Source organism: Ranitomeya imitator, chromosome 4 (assembly GCF_032444005.1).
Source record: "Ranitomeya imitator isolate aRanImi1 chromosome 4, aRanImi1.pri, whole genome shotgun sequence".
NCBI classification, from domain to species: domain Eukaryota; kingdom Metazoa; phylum Chordata; class Amphibia; order Anura; family Dendrobatidae; genus Ranitomeya; species Ranitomeya imitator.
The window spans coordinates 678,094,816-678,110,522 of record NC_091285.1 but is presented as its reverse complement, the minus strand read 5'-3'; the positions used below and the strand labels follow the sequence as shown (position 1 = coordinate 678,110,522).

At 52.6% G+C, this 15,707-nt stretch overlaps 1 protein-coding gene across 1 annotated transcript in view; it reads right to left on the bottom strand.

Annotated features, from left to right (window-relative positions):
• Positions 1–703: 703 nt before the first annotated feature.
• The window catches only part of AP1S1 (adaptor related protein complex 1 subunit sigma 1), a 51,341-nt gene continuing 36,337 nt past the window's right edge, over positions 704–15,707 (bottom strand). Inside the window, exon 5 of the mRNA XM_069767343.1 lies at positions 704–1,321. Coding sequence (XP_069623444.1) covers positions 1,274–1,321 — 48 coding nt within the window. The 3' untranslated portion in view covers positions 704–1,273. The remainder of the gene's footprint in view (positions 1,322–15,707) is intronic.

Here is a 15,707-nt window from a genome sequence, read left to right as displayed (position 1 = left end):
CCCACGGGTATCTTAGCAGACCTTCCCCCACAATCCCACGGGTATCTTAGCAGACCTTCCCCCACAATCTCACGGGTATCTTAGCAGACCTTCTCCCTCCCCCCCCCCTCAATCCCATGGGTATCTTAGCAGACCCTCCCCCTCAATCTCACGGGTACCTTAGTAGACCTCCCCCCCCCCCCCCCCCAATCCCATGGGTATCTTAGCAGACCTTCCCCCCCCCCCCCCCCCCCAATCCCAAGGGAGTCTCAGCAGACCTTCCCCCCCCCCCAATCTCACGGGTATCTTAGCAGACCTTCCCCCCCAATCCCACGGGTATCTTAGCAGACCCTTCCCTCCCAATCCCACGGGTATCTTAGCAGACCCTTCCCTCCCAATCCCATGGGTATCTTAGCAGACCCTTCCCTCCCAATCCCACAGGAATCTTAGCAGGCCTTCCCCCCCAAATCCCACGGGTATCTTAGCAGACCTTTCCCCCAATCCCACGGGTATCTTAGCAGACCTTCCCCCCCACTCCCACGGGTATCTTAGCAGACCTTCCCCCCCAATCCCACAGGTATCTTAGCAGATCTTCCCCCCCAATCCCACAGGTATCTTAGCAGACCTTCCCCCCCAATCCCACGGGAATCTTAGCAGACCTTCCCCCCACCAGTAACACCCAGCAAACCTGCACCAGTCTGGAGGAACTAACATGAAGCGGGGGTCAGTTAGCAGCACTCATGTTTTATTCCAGAAGTTCGTGTGGTGATGGGGATGAGTGGGGGTGTCGTGAACGTCTTGTTGAAATGGCGCGGATAGGGAGAAGTGATCCGCTTAGGTCACCCATCTTGCCGTCCAGAATTCTTTTCAGATAATTCAGCGAGTGAGAGATTCCGAGCAGAAACAGTAGAGCCCATCACCAAAAATATATAGATACATTAAAAAAAAAAAAAAAAACAGTATCACATGCCGCAACCGACTGTGTAAAAAAAGTGTTACATTGTGTGTCCCTACGCGTTTTGGAGGGTGGGGGGAAGGAGGAGCTGATTGAAAAGTGCAATTGGTCCCTTTCATCTCGGCATGGAGACTGTAAAAACAAAATTAAATACAAGCAGCTACGCACATACAAACACAGGACTATGGCGGAGTGTGTGTGCGTGTGCCGCCCCAGGACACAGAGGAGACTCTGCAGTGATTGTACAGAGGTGGGGGAATGTCAGTGAACTCTGCGAGAAGGAGATGTACAATGTTTGGTTTAAAAAAAAAAAAGAAAGATGCAGGGGTTTCTCCTGTATCAAGCAAGTCCCATCTCTTCTAGAACGCTGCGCGGCGACTCATCCTCCTGCAGAGAAACAGAACACGGGGGTAAGATACAAGCACCAGACCCCCGCCCACAACTCCCATCATATAGCGACTGCACCAGCAGAATAGTGAGTGCAGCTCTGGGGTATAATACAGGATGTCACTCAGGATCAGTAATGTAATGTATGTACACAGTGACTGCACCAGCAGAATAGTGAGTGCAGCTCTGGAGTATAATACAGGATGTAACTCAGGATCAGTAATGTAATGTATGTACACAGTGACTGCACCAGCAGAATAGTGAGTGCAGCTCTGGAGTATAATACAGGAGGTAACTCAGGATCAGTAATGTAATGTATGTACACAGTGACTGCACCAGCAGAATAGTGAGTGCAGCTCTGGGGTATAATACAGGATGTAACTCAGGATCAGTAATGTAATGTACACAGTGACTGCACCAGCATAATAGTGAGTGCAGCTCTGGAGTATAATACAGGATGTAACTCAGGATCAGTAATGTAATGTATGTACACAGTGACTGCACCAGCAGAATAGTGAGTGCAGCTCTGGGGTATAATACAGGATGTAACTCAGGATCAGTAATGTAATGTATGTACACAGTGACTGCACCAGCAGAATAGTGAGTGCAGCTCTGGGGTATAATACAGGATGTAACTCAGGATCAGTAATGTAATGTATGTACTCAGTGACTGCACCAGCAGAATAGTGAGTGCAGCTCTGGGGTATAATACAGGATGTAACTCAGGATCAGTAATGTAATGTATGTACACGGTGGCTGCACCAGCAGAATAGTGAGTGCAGCTCTGGAGTATAATACAGGAGGTAACTCAGGATCAGTAGTGTAATGCATGTACACAGTGACTGCACCAGCAGAATAGTGAGTGCAGCTCTGGGGTATAATACAGGATGTAACTCAGGATCAGTAATGTAATGTACACAGTGACTGCACCAGCATAATAGTGAGTGCAGCTCTGGAGTATAATACAGGAGGTAACTCAGGATCAGTAGTGTAATGTATGTACACAGTGACTGCACCAGCAGAATAGTGAGTGCAGCTCTGGGGTATAATACAGGATGTAACTCAGGATCAGTAATGTAATGTGTGTACACAGTGATTGCACCAGCAGAATAGTGAGTGCAGCTATAATACAGGATGTCACTCAGGATCAGTAATGTAATGTATGTACACAGTGACTGCACCAGCAGAATAGTGAGTGCAGCTCTGGAGTATAATACAGGATGTCACTCAGGATCAGTAATGTAATGTACACAGTGACTGCACCAGCAGAATAGAGAGTGCAGCTCTGGAGTATAATACAGAATGTAACTCAGGATCAGTAATGTATGTACACAGCGACTGCACCAGCAGAATAGTGAGTGCAGCTCTGGGGTATAATTCAGGATGTAACTCAGGATCAGTAATGTAATGTATGTACACAGTGACTGCACCAGCAGAATAGTGAGTGCAGCTCTGGAGTATAATACAGGATCTAACTCAGGATCAGTAATGTATGTACACAGCGACTGCACCAGCAGAATAGTGAGTGCAGCTCTGGAGTATAATACAGGAGGTAACTCAGGATCAGTAATGTAATGTATGTACACAGTGACTGCACCAGCAGAATAGTGAGTGCAGCTCTGGGGTATAATACAGGATGTAACTCAGGATCAGTAATGTATGTACACAATGGCTGCACCAGCAGAACAGTGAGTGCAGCTCTGGAGTATAATACAGAAGGTAACTCAGGATCAGTGATGTAATGTACACAGTGACTGCACCAGCAGAATAGTGAGTGCAGCTCTGGAGTATAATACAGGAGGTAACTCAGGATCAGTAATGTATGCACACAGTGACTGCACCAGCAGAATAGTGAGTGCAGCTCTGGGGTATAATACAGGATGTAAATAAGGATCAGTAATGTAATGTATGTACACAGTGACTGCACCAGCAGAATAGTGAGTGCAGCTCTGGGGTATAATACAGGATGTAACTCAGGATCAGTAATGTATGTACACAGTGACTGCACCAGCAGAATAGTGAGTGTAGCTCTGGAGTATAATACAGGATGTAACTCAGGATCAGTAATGTAATGTATGTACACAGTGACTGCACCAGCAGAATAGTGAGTGCAGCTCTGGAGTATAATACAGGAGGTAACTCAGGATCAGTAATGTAATGTATGCACACAGTGACTGCACCAGCAGAATAGTGAGTGCAGCTCTGGGGTATAATACAGGATGTAAATAAGGATCAGTAATGTAATGTATGTACACAATGACTGCACCAGCAGAATAGTGAGTGCAGCTCTGGGGTATAATACAGGATGTAACTCAGGATCAGTAATGTATGTACACAGTGACTGCACCAGCAGAATAGTGAGTGCAGCTCTGGAGTATAATACAGGATGTAACTCAGGATCAGTAATGTAATGTATGTACACAGTGACTGCACCAGCAGAATAGTGAGTGCAGCTCTGGAGTATAATACAGGATCTAACTCAGGATCAGTAATGTATGTACACAGCGACTGCACCAGCAGAATAGTGAGTGCAGCTCTGGGGTATAATACAGGATGTAACTCAGGATCAGTAATGTAATGTATGTACATAGTGACTGCACCAGCAGAATAGTGAGTGCAGCTCTGGGGTATAATACAGGATGTAACTCAGGATAAGTAATGTAATGCATGTACACAGTGACTGCACCAGCAGAATAGTGAGTGCAGCTCTGGGGTATAATACAGGATGTAACTCAGGATCAGTAATGTAATGTATGTACACAGTGACTGCACCAACAGAATAGTGAGTGCAGCTCTGGAGTATAATACAGGATGTAAATAAGGATCAGTAATGTAATGTGTGTACACAGTGATTGCACCAGCAGAATAGTGAGTGCAGCTCTGGGGTATAATACAGGATGTAACTCAGGATCAGTAATGTAATGTGTGTACACAGTGATTGCACCAGCAGAATAGTGAGTGCAGCTCTGAGGTATAATACAGGACGTTACTCAGGATCAGTAATGTATGTACACAGTGACTGCACCAGCAGAATAGTGAGTGCAGCTCTGGAGTATAATACAGGATGTAACTCAGGATCAGTAATGTAATGTGTGTACACAGTGATTGCACCAGCAGAATAGTGAGTGCAGCTCTGGGGTATAATACAGGATGTAACTCAGGATCAGTAATGTATGTACACAGTGACTGCACCAGCAGAATAGTGAGTGCAGCTCTGGAGTATAATACAGGATGTAACTCAGGATCAGTAATGTAATGTATGTACACAGTGACTGCACCAGCAGAATAGTGAGTGCAGCTCTGGAGTACAATACAGGATGTAACTCAGGATCAGTAATGTAATGTGTGTACACAGTGATTGCACCAGCAGAATAGTGAGTGCAGCTCTGAGGTATAATACAGGATGTAACTCAGGATCAGTAATGTAATGTGTGTACACAGTGACTGCACCAGCAGAATAGCGAGTGCAGCTCTGGGGTATAATACAGGATGTAACTCAGAATCAGTAATGTAATGTATGTACACAGTGATTGCACCAGCAGAATAGTGAGTGCAGCTCTGGGGTATAATACAGGATGTAACTAAGGACCAGTACAGGATAACAGAGCTTATGTGAGGTGCTGTAAGCACTGAGGTTCTGCAAGCACTGAGGTTCTGCAGCAGCTGAGGTATTATGAAGCTCTGCAGCATAATATTGATCAATAGGCACTCTTGGGGTGGGGGTCTCCTATGACTGTGGGGGTCTGCACATCCTGTCTGAATGTTGGGGGATCGGATAACACCCAGAATGAGGGTCCATGGCGTCTCCTTGTCCCTCTGTGTTTTCCCATCATCGCCCTGTGGCTGCCTATCAGTGCCTGGCTCCTGACGTCCCCATAATCATTAATAACCCCCGGTTTCACCATTTATCACTGACGGCCCCTCTCCTCGGCCCATAGACCATCATCATCACTGCTGCCTTCATTTCCCCCTGTCCTAGGAGTCTGTGGCGCCCCCACCCTACCGCGGATCATTAATGCTTCTGCTTCCCATTCATCATCTCATACAAGCTGTGAATGGTGCACACACCTGATCCGCCGCCGCCTGTCCCCACTACTGAGGCTCGGTCCCCCACTCTATATAATCCCCCACCTGCTCTCACTCCTAATCTCCCCACCACACACGCTCTTTATCTCCCTCCCTCCCACTCTATCGCCAGTGTGGAAATTTCTTGCTATGAAAGTGAGTGGGTGGGAGTCAGTGAGCTGTGACAGGACAAGAGATGGGTGATTCATCCACTGCAGAGAAAGGGTGGGGGAGCGAGCGAGCAAGGGAGACACAAAGGAAACTAAAGACACCAGTGTAACAAGTGAGCGAGACACACCGAGACGGGCTCCAGAGGGAACAGACAGCAGAGAGAGAGCACAGAGAGAGACTGGCCAGAGAGCACAGAGAGAGAGAGACTGGCCAGAGAGCACAGAGAGAGAGAGAGAGACTGGCCAGAGAGCACAGAGAGAGAGAGTGTCAAGAGAGCAGAGAGAGACTGGCCAGAGAGCACAGAGAGAGAGAGAGAGAGACTGGCCAGAGAGCACAGAGAGAGAGAGAGACTGGCCAGAGAGCGCGAGAGAGAGACTGGCCAGAGAGCACAGAGAGAGAGAGAGACTGGCCAGAGAGCACAGAGAGAGAGAGAGAGAGAGAGACTGGCCAGAGAGCACAGAGAGAGAGAGTGTCAAGAGAGCAGAGAGAGACTGGCCAGAGAGCACAGAGAGAGAGAGAGAGACTGGCCAGAGAGCACAGAGAGAGAGACTGGCCAGAGAGCACAGAGAGAGAGAGACTGGCCAGAGAGCACAGAGAGAGAGAGAGACTGGCCAGAGAGCAGAGAGAGAGAGAGACTGGCCAGAGAGCACAGAGAGAGAGAGAAAGTGTCCAGAGAGCAGAGAGAGACTGACCAGAGAGCACAGAGAGAGAGACTGGCCAGAGAGCAGAGAGAGAGAGACTGGCCAGAGAGCAGAGAGAGAGACTGGCCAGAGGGCACAGAGAGAGAGAGACTGGCCAGAGAGCAGAGAGAGAGAGAGAGAGAGAGAGAGTGTCCAGAGAGCAGAGAGAGACTGGCCAGAGAGCACAGAGAGAGAGACTGGCCAGAGAGCAGAGAGAGAGAGAGACTGGCCAGAGAGCACAGAGAGAGAGAGAGAGAGAGAGTGTCCAGAGAGCAGAGAGAGACTGGCCAGAGAGCGCGAGAGAGAGACTGGCCAGAGAGCACAGAGAGAGAGACTGGCCAGAGAGCAGAGAGAGAGACTGGCCAGAGAGCAGAGAGAGAGACTGGCCAGAGAGCAGAGAGAAAGAGACTGGCCAGAGAGCAGAGAGAAAGAGACTGGCCAGAGAGCACAGAGAGAGAGACTGGCCAGAGAGCACAGAGAGAGAGACTGGCCAGAGAGCACAGAGAAAGAGACTGGCCAGAGAGCACAGAGAAAGAGACTGGCCAGAGAGCACAGAGAAAGAGACTGGCCAGAGAGCACAGAGAGAGAGACTGGCCAGAGAGCAGAGAGAGAGACTGGCCAGAGAGCACAGAGAGAGAGAGTGAGACTGGCCAGAGAGCAAAGAGAGAGAGAGAGAGACTGGCCAGAGAGCACAGAGAGAGAGAGACTGGCCAGAGAGCAAAGAGAGAGAGAGACACTGGCCAGAGAGCACAGAGAGAGAGACTGGCCAGAGAGCACAGAGAGAGAGAGACTGGCCAGAGAGCAAAGAGAGAGAGAGAGACACTGGCCAGAGAGCACAGAGAGAGAGACTGGCCAGAGAGCACAGAGAGAGAGAGACTGGCCAGAGAGCAAAGAGAGAGAGAGACTGGCCAGAGAGCACAGAGAGAGAGAGAGACTGGCCAGAGAGCACAGAGAGAGAGAGAGACTGGCCAGAGAGCAGAGAGAGAGAGAGAGACTGGCCAGAGAGCACAGAGAGAGAGAGAGAGAGAGAGTGTCCAGAGAGCAGAGAGAGACTGGCCAGAGAGCACAGAGAGAGAGAGAGACTGGCCAGAGAGCACAGAGAGAGAGAGAGACTGGCCAGAGAGCAGAGAGAGAGAGAGACTGGCCAGAGAGCATAGAGAGAGAGAGAGAGAGAGAGTGAGCAGAGAGAGACTGGCCAGAGAGCACAGAGAGAGAGAGAGAGAGAGAGAGAGAGAGAGCAGAGAGAGACTGGCCAGAGAGCACAGAGAGAGAGACTGGCCAGAGAGCACAGAGAGAGAGAGTGTCCAGAGAGCAGAGAGAGACTGGCCAGAGAGCACAGAGAGAGAGAGACTGGCCAGAGAGCACAGAGAGAGAGAGTGAGACTGGCCAGAGAGCAAAGAGAGAGAGAGAGACTGGCCAGAGAGCACAGAGAGAGAGAGACTGGCCAGAGAGCACAGAGAGAGAGACTGGCCAGAGAGCACAGAGAGAGAGAGACTGGCCAGAGAGCAAAGAGAGAGAGAGACTGGCCAGAGAGCAAAGAGAGAGAGAGAGAGACTGGCCAGAGAGCACAGAGAGAGAGAGAGAGACTGGCCAGAGAGCACAGAGAGAGAGAGACTGGCCAGAGAGCAAAGAGAGAGAGACACTGGCCAGAGAGCACAGAGAGAGAGAGACTGGCCAGAGAGCACAGAGAGACTGGCCAGAGAGCACAGAGAGAGAGAGACTGGCCAGAGAGCAAAGAGAGAGAGAGACTGGCCAGAGAGCAAAGAGAGAGAGACTGGCCAGAGAGCACAGAGAGAGAGAGAGACTGGCCAGAGAGCACAGAGAGAGAGAGACTGGCCAGAGAGCAGAGAGAGAGAGAGAGACTGGCCAGAGAGCACAGAGAGAGAGAGAGAGAGTGTCCAGAGAGCACAGAGAGAGAGAGAGAGAGTGTCCAGAGAGCAGAGAGAGACTGGCCAGAGAGCACAGAGAGAGAGACTGGCCAGAGAGCACAGAGAGAGAGAGAGACTGGCCAGAGAGCAGAGAGAGAGAGACTGGCCAGAGAGCACAGAGAGAGAGAGAGAGAGAGTGAGCAGAGAGAGACTGGCCAGAGAGCACAGAGAGAGAGAGAGAGAGAGAGTGAGCAGAGAGAGACTGGCCAGAGAGCACAGAGAGAGAGACTGGCCAGAGAGCAGAGAGAGAGACTGGCCAGAGAGCACAGAGAGAGAGAGTGTCCAGAGAGCAGAGAGAGACTGGCCAGAGAGCGAGAGAGAGAGACTGGCCAGAGAGCACAGAGAGAGAGACTGGCCAGAGAGCACAGAGAGAGAGAGTGAGACTGGCCAGAGAGCACAGAGAGAGAGACTGGCCAGAGAGCACAGAGAGAGAGAGACTGGCCAGAGAGCAAAGAGAGAGAGACTGGCCAGAGAGCAAAGAGAGAGAGACTGGCCAGAGAGCACAGAGAGAGAGACTGGCCAGAGAGCACAGAGAGAGAGAGAGAGACTGGCCAGAGAGCACAGAGAGAGAGACTGGCCAGAGAGCACAGAGAGAGAGAGACTGGCCAGAGAGCAAAGAGAGAGAGACTGGCCAGAGAGCAAAGAGAGAGAGACTGGCCAGAGAGCACAGAGAGAGAGAGAGACTGGCCAGAGAGCACAGAGAGAGAGAGAGACTGGCCAGAGAGCAGAGAGAGAGACTGGCCAGAGAGCACAGAGAGAGAGAGAGAGAGAGTGTCCAGAGAGCAGAGAGAGACTGGCCAGAGAGCACAGAGAGAGAGAGACTGGCCAGAGAGCAGAGAGAGAGAGAGACTGGCCAGAGAGCACAGAGAGAGAGAGAGAGAGAGAGAGAGAGTGAGCAGAGAGAGACTGGCCAGAGAGCACAGAGAGAGAGAGAGAGAGAGAGAGAGAGAGAGAGAGAGAGAGAGTGAGCAGAGAGAGACTGGCCAGAGAGCACAGAGAGAGAGACTGGCCAGAGAGCAGAGAGAGAGAGACTGGCCAGAGAGCACAGAGAGAGAGAGTGTCCAGAGAGCAGAGAGAGACTGGCCAGAGAGCACAGAGAGAGAGACTGGCCAGAGAGCACAGAGAGAGAGAGTGAGACTGGCCAGAGAGCAAAGAGAGAGAGAGAGAGACTGGCCAGAGAGCACAGAGAGAGAGAGAGACTGGCCAGAGAGCACAGAGAGAGAGATTGGCCAGAGAGCACAGAGAGAGAGAGACTGGCCAGAGAGCAAAGAGAGAGAGAGACTGGCCAGAGAGCAAAGAGAGAGAGAGAGACTGGCCAGAGAGCAAAGAGAGAGAGAGAGACTGGCCAGAGAGCAAAGAGAGAGAGAGAGACTGGCCAGAGAGCACAGAGAGAGAGAGACTGGCCAGAGAGCAAAGAGAGAGAGAGAGACACACTGGCCAGAGAGCACAGAGAGAGAGACTGGCCAGAGAGCACAGAGAGAGAGAGACTGGCCAGAGAGCAAAGAGAGAGAGAGACTGGCCAGAGAGCAAAGAGAGAGAGACTGGCCAGAGAGCACAGAGAGAGAGAGAGAGAGACTGGCCAGAGAGCACAGAGAGAGAGAGAGACTGGCCAGAGAGCAGAGAGAGAGAGAGAGACTGGCCAGAGAGCACAGAGAGAGAGAGAGTGTCCAGAGAGCAGAGAGAGACTGGCCAGAGAGCACAGAGAGAGAGACTGGCCAGAGAGCACAGAGAGAGAGAGACTGGCCAGAGAGCAGAGAGAGAGAGAGACTGGCCAGAGAGCACAGAGAGAGAGAGAGAGAGAGAGAGAGTGAGCAGAGAGAGACTGGCCAGAGAGCACAGAGAGAGAGAGAGAGAGAGAGAGAGTGAGCAGAGAGAGACTGGCCAGAGAGCACAGAGAGAGAGACTGGCCAGAGAGCAGAGAGAGAGAGACTGGCCAGAGAGCACAGAGAGAGAGAGAGTGTCCAGAGAGCAGAGAGAGACTGGCCAGAGAGCGAGAGAGAGAGACTGGCCAGAGAGCACAGAGAGAGAGACTGGCCAGAGAGCACAGAGAGAGAGAGTGAGACTGGCCAGAGAGCAAAGAGAGAGAGAGAGACTGGCCAGAGAGCACAGAGAGAGAGAGACTGGCCAGAGAGCAAAGAGAGAGAGAGACACTGGCCAGAGAGCACAGAGAGAGAGAGACTGGCCAGAGAGCACAGAGAGAGACTGGCCAGAGAGCACAGAGAGAGAGAGACTGGCCAGAGAGCAAAGAGAGAGAGAGACTGGCCAGAGAGCAAAGAGAGAGAGACTGGCCAGAGAGCACAGAGAGAGAGAGAGAGAGAGAGACTGGCCAGAGAGCACAGAGAGAGAGAGAGACTGGCCAGAGAGCAGAGAGAGAGACTGGCCAGAGAGCACAGAGAGAGAGAGAGTGTCCAGAGAGCAGAGAGAGACTGGCCAGAGAGCACAGAGAGAGAGAGAGACTGGCCAGAGAGCAGAGAGAGAGAGAGACTGGCCAGAGAGCACAGAGAGAGAGAGAGAGAGAGAGTGAGCAGAGAGACTGGCCAGAGAGCACAGAGAGAGAGAGAGAGAGAGAGTGAGCAGAGAGAGACTGGCCAGAGAGCACAGAGAGAGAGACTGGCCAGAGAGCACAGAGAGAGAGACTGGCCAGAGAGCAGAGAGAGAGAGACTGGCCAGAGAGCACAGAGAGAGAGAGTGTCCAGAGAGCAGAGAGAGACTGGCCAGAGAGCGAGAGAGAGAGACTGGCCAGAGAGCACAGAGAGAGAGACTGGCCAGAGAGCAGAGAGACTGGCCAGAGAGCACAGAGAGAGAGACTGGCCAGAGAGCACAGAGAGAGAGAGAGACTGGCCAGAGAGCACAGAGAGAGAGAGACTGGCCAGAGAGCACAGAGAGAGAGAGACTGGCCAGAGAGCAAAGAGAGAGAGCGACTGGCCAGAGAGCAAAGAGAGAGAGACTGGCCAGAGAGCACAGAGAGAGAGAGAGAGAGAGACGGGCCAGAGAGCACAGAGAGAGAGACTGGCCAGAGAGCAGAGAGAGAGAGAGACTGGCCAGAAAGCACAGAGAGAGAGAGAGAGAGAGAGTGTCCAGAGAGCAGAGAGAGACTGGCCAGGGAGCACAGAGAGAGACTGGCCAGAGAGCAGAGAGAGAGACTGGCCAGAGAGCAGAGAGAAAGAGACTGGCCAGAGAGCACAGAGAGAGAGACTGGCCAGAGCACAGAGAAAGAGACTGGCCAGAGAGCAGAGAGAGAGAGACTGGCCAGAGAGCACAGAGAAAGAGACTCGCCAGAGAGCACAGAGAGAGAGACTGGCCAGAGAGCAAAGAGAGAGACTGGCCAGAGAGCAGAGAGAGAGACTGGCCAGAGAGCACAGAGAGAGAGAGACTGGCCAGAGAGCAAAGAGAGAGAGAGAGAGACTGGCCAGAGAGCACAGAGAGAGAGAGACTGGCCAGAGAGCACAGAGAGAGCGACTGGCCAGAGAGCACAGAGAGAGAGAGACTGGCCAGAGAGCACAGAGAGAGAGAGACTGGCCAGAGAGCAAAGAGAGAGAGACTGGCCAGAGAGCACAGAGAGAGAGAGAGAGAGACTGGCCAGAGAGCACAGAGAGAGAGAGAGACTGGCCAGAGAGCAGAGAGAGAGAGAGACTGGCCAGAGAGCAAAGAGAGAGAGAGACTGGCCAGAGAGCACAGAGAGAGAGAGAGAGAGAGAGAGACTGGCCAGAGAGCACAGAGAGAGAGAGACTGGCCAGAGAGCACAGAGAGAGAGAGAGAGACTGGCCAGAGAGCACAGAGAGAGAGTGACTGGCCAGAGAGCAAAGAGAGAGAGACTGGCCAGAGAGCACAGAGAGAGAGAGAGACTGGCCAGAGAGCACAGAGAGAGAGACTGGCCTGAGAGCACAGAGAGAGAGAGAGAGAGAGAGAGACTGGCCAGAGAGCAAAGAGAGAGAGAGACTGGCCAGAGAGCACAGAGAGAGAGAGAGAGAGAGAGACTGGCCAGAGAGCACAGAGAGAGAGAGACTGGCCAGAGAGCACAGAGAGAGAGAGAGAGAGACTGGCCAGAGAGCACAGAGAGAGAGTGACTGGCCAGAGAGCAAAGAGAGAGAGACTGGCCAGAGAGCACAGAGAGAGAGAGAGAGACTGGCCAGAGAGCACAGAGAGAGAGAGACTGGCCAGAGAGCAAAGAGAGAGAGAGAGACTGGCTCCAGAGGGAACAGAGAGAGAGAGAGAGACTGGCCAGAGAGCAGAGAGAGAGACTGGCCAGAGAGCACAGAGAAAGAGACTGGCCAGAGAGCACAGAGAAAGAGACTGGCCAGAGAGCACAGAGAGAGAGACTGGCCAGAGAGCAAAGAGAGAGAGAGAGAGACTGGCCAGAGAGCAAAGAGAGAGAGAGAGACTGGCCAGAGAGCACAGAGAGAGAGAGACTGGCCATAGAGCAGAGAGAAAGTGAGCAAGTGAGGCAAAATGAGAGAGACTGGCCAGAGAGCAGAGAGAGAGACTGGCCAGTGAGCACAGAGAGAGAGAGACTGGCCAGAGAGCAAAGAGAGAGAGACTGGCCAGAGAGCACAGAGAGAGAGAGAGAGACTGGCCAGAGAGCACAGAGAGAGAGACTGGCCAGAGAGCAAAGAGAGAGAGAGAGAGAGAGACTGGCTCCAGAGGGGACAGAGAGAGAGAGAGAGAGAGAGACTGGCCAGAGAGCAGAGACTGGCCAGAGAGCACAGAGAAAGACTGGCCAGAGAGCACAGAGAAAGAGACTGGCCAGAGAGCACAGAGAGAGAGACTGGCCAGAGAGCACAGAGAGAGAGACTGGCCAGAGAGCAAAGAGAGAGAGAGACTGGCCAGAGAGCACAGAGAGAGAGACTGGCCAGAGAGCAAAGAGAGAGAGAGAGAGACTGGCCAGAGAGCAAAGAGAGAGAGAGAGAGACTGGCCAGAGAGCACAGAGAGAGCAGAGAGAGAGAGAGAGAGAGAGAGACTGGCCATAGAGCAGAGAGAAAGTGAGCAAGTGAGGCAAAATGAGAGAGACTGGCCAGAGAGCAGAGAGAGAGACTGGCCAGTGAGCACAGAGAGAGAGAGACTGGCCAGAGAGCAAAGAGAGAGAGACTGGCCAGAGAGCACAGAGAGGGAGAGAGAGAGACTGGCCAGAGAGCACAGAGAGAGAGAGAGAGAGAGACTGGCCAGAGAGCACAGAGAGAGAGAGAGAGAGAGAGAGACTGGCCAGAGAGCAAAGAGAGAGAGAGAGACTGGCTCCAGAGGGGACAGAGAGAGAGAGACAGAGACTGGCCAGAGAGCACAGAGAAAGAGACTGGCCAGAGAGCACAGAGAAAGAGACTGGCCAGAGAGCACAGAGAAAGAGACTGGCCAGAGAGCACAGAGAAAGAGACTGGCCAGAGAGCACAGAGAAAGAGACTGGCCAGAGAGCACAGAGAAAGAGACTGGCCAGAGAGCACAGAGAGAGAGACTGGCCAGAGAGCACAGAGAGAGAGACTGGCCAGAGAGCAAAGAGAGAGAGAGAGACTGGCCAGAGAGCAGAGAGAAAATGAGCAAGTGAGGCACAAAGAGAGACTGGCCAGAGAGCAGAGAGAGACTGGCCAGTGAGCACAGAGAGAGAGAGACTGGCCAGAGAGCAAAGAGAGAGAGACTGGCCAGAGAGCACAGAGAGAGAGAGAGAGACTGGCCAGAGAGCACAGAGAGAGAGAGAGACTGGCCAGAGAGCAAAGAGAGAGAGAGAGACTGGCTCCAGAGGGGACAGAGAGAGAGACTGGCCAGAGAGCAGAGAGAGAGACTGGCCAGAGAGCACAGAGAAAGACTGGCCAGAGAGCACAGAGAAAGAGACTGGCCAGAGAGCACAGAGAGAGAGACTGGCCAGAGAGCACAGAGAGAGAGACTGGCCAGAGAGCAAAGAGAGAGAGAGAGAGAGAGAGACTGGCCAGAGAGCACAGAGAGAGCAGAGAGAGAGAGACTGGCCATAGAGCAGAGAGAAAGTGAGCAAGTGAGGCACAATGAGAGAGACTGGCCAGAGAGCAGAGAGAGAGAGACTGGCCAGTGAGCACAGAGAGAGAGAGAGAGACTGGCCAGTGAGCACAGAGAGAGAGAGACTGGCCAGAGAGCACAGAGAGAGAGAGAGACTAGCCAGAGAGCAGAGAGAGAGACTGGCCAGAGAGCACAGAGAGAGAGAGAGACTGGCCAGTGAGCACAGAGAGAGAGAGAGACTGGCCAGTGAGCACAGAGAGAGACTGGTCAGAGAGCACAGAGAGAGAGAGACTGGCCAGAGAGCACAGAGAGAGAGAGAGACTGGCCAGTGAGCACAGAGAGAGAGACTGGCCAGAGAGCAGAGAGAGAGAGAGACTGGCAAGAGAGCACAGAGAGAGAGAGACTGGCCAGTGAGCACAGAGAGAGAGAGACTGGCCAGAGAGCACAGAGAGAGAGAGACTGGCCAGAGAGCACAGAGAGAGAGACTGGCCAGAGAGCAGAGAGAGAGAGAGAGACTGGCAAGAGAGCACAGAGAGAGAGACTGGCCAGTGAGCACAGAGAGAGAGAGACTGGCCAGTGAGCACAGAGAGAGAGAGAGAGAGAGACTGGCCATAGAGCAGAGAGAGAGAGAGACTGGCCAGTGAGCACAGAGAGAGAGAGAGAGAGAGACTGGCCAGTGAGCACAGAGAGAGAGAGAGACTGGCCAGAGAGCACAGAGAGAGAGACTGGCCAGAGAGCAGAGAGAGAGAGACTGGCCAGAGAGCACAGAGAGAGAGAGACTGGCCAGTGAGCACAGAGAGAGAGAGACTGGCCAGTGAGCACAGAGAGAGAGAGACTGGTCAGAGAGCACAGAGAGAGAGAGAGACTGGCCAGAGAGCACAGAGAGAGAGAGACTGGCCAGTGAGCACAGAGAGAGAGACTGGCCAGAGAGCAGAGAGAGAGAGAGACTGGCAAGAGAGCACAGAGAGAGAGAGAGACTGGCAAGAGAGCACAGAGAGAGAAAGACTGGCCAGTGAGCACAGAGAGAGAGAGACTGGCCAGTGAGCACAGAGAGAGAGAGAGACTGGCCAGAGAGCACAGAGAGAGAGAGACTGGCCAGTGAGCACAGAGAGAGAGACTGGCCAGAGAGCAGAGAGAGAGAGAGACTGGCAAGAGAGCACAGAGAGAGAGACTGGCCAGTGAGCACAGAGAGAGAGAGACTGGCCAGTGAGCACAGAGAGAGAGAGAGACTGGCCAGTGAGCACAGAGAGAGAGACTGGCCAGAGAGCAGAGAGAGAGACTGGCAAGAGAGCACAGAGAGAGAGACTGGCAAGAGAGCACAGAGAGAGAGAGACTGGCCAGTGAGCACAGAGAGAGAGAGACTGGCCAGAGAGCAGAGAGAGAGAGACTGGCCAGAGAGCACAGAGAGAGAGAGAGACTGGCCAGTGAGCACAGAGAGAGAGAGACTGGCCAGTGAGCACAGAGAGAGAGAGACTGGCCAGTGAGCACAATGAGAGAGACTGGCCAGAGAGCAGAGAGAGAGACTGGCAAGAGAGCACAGAGAGAGAGAGACTGGCAAGAGAGCACAGAGAGAGAGAGACTGGCCA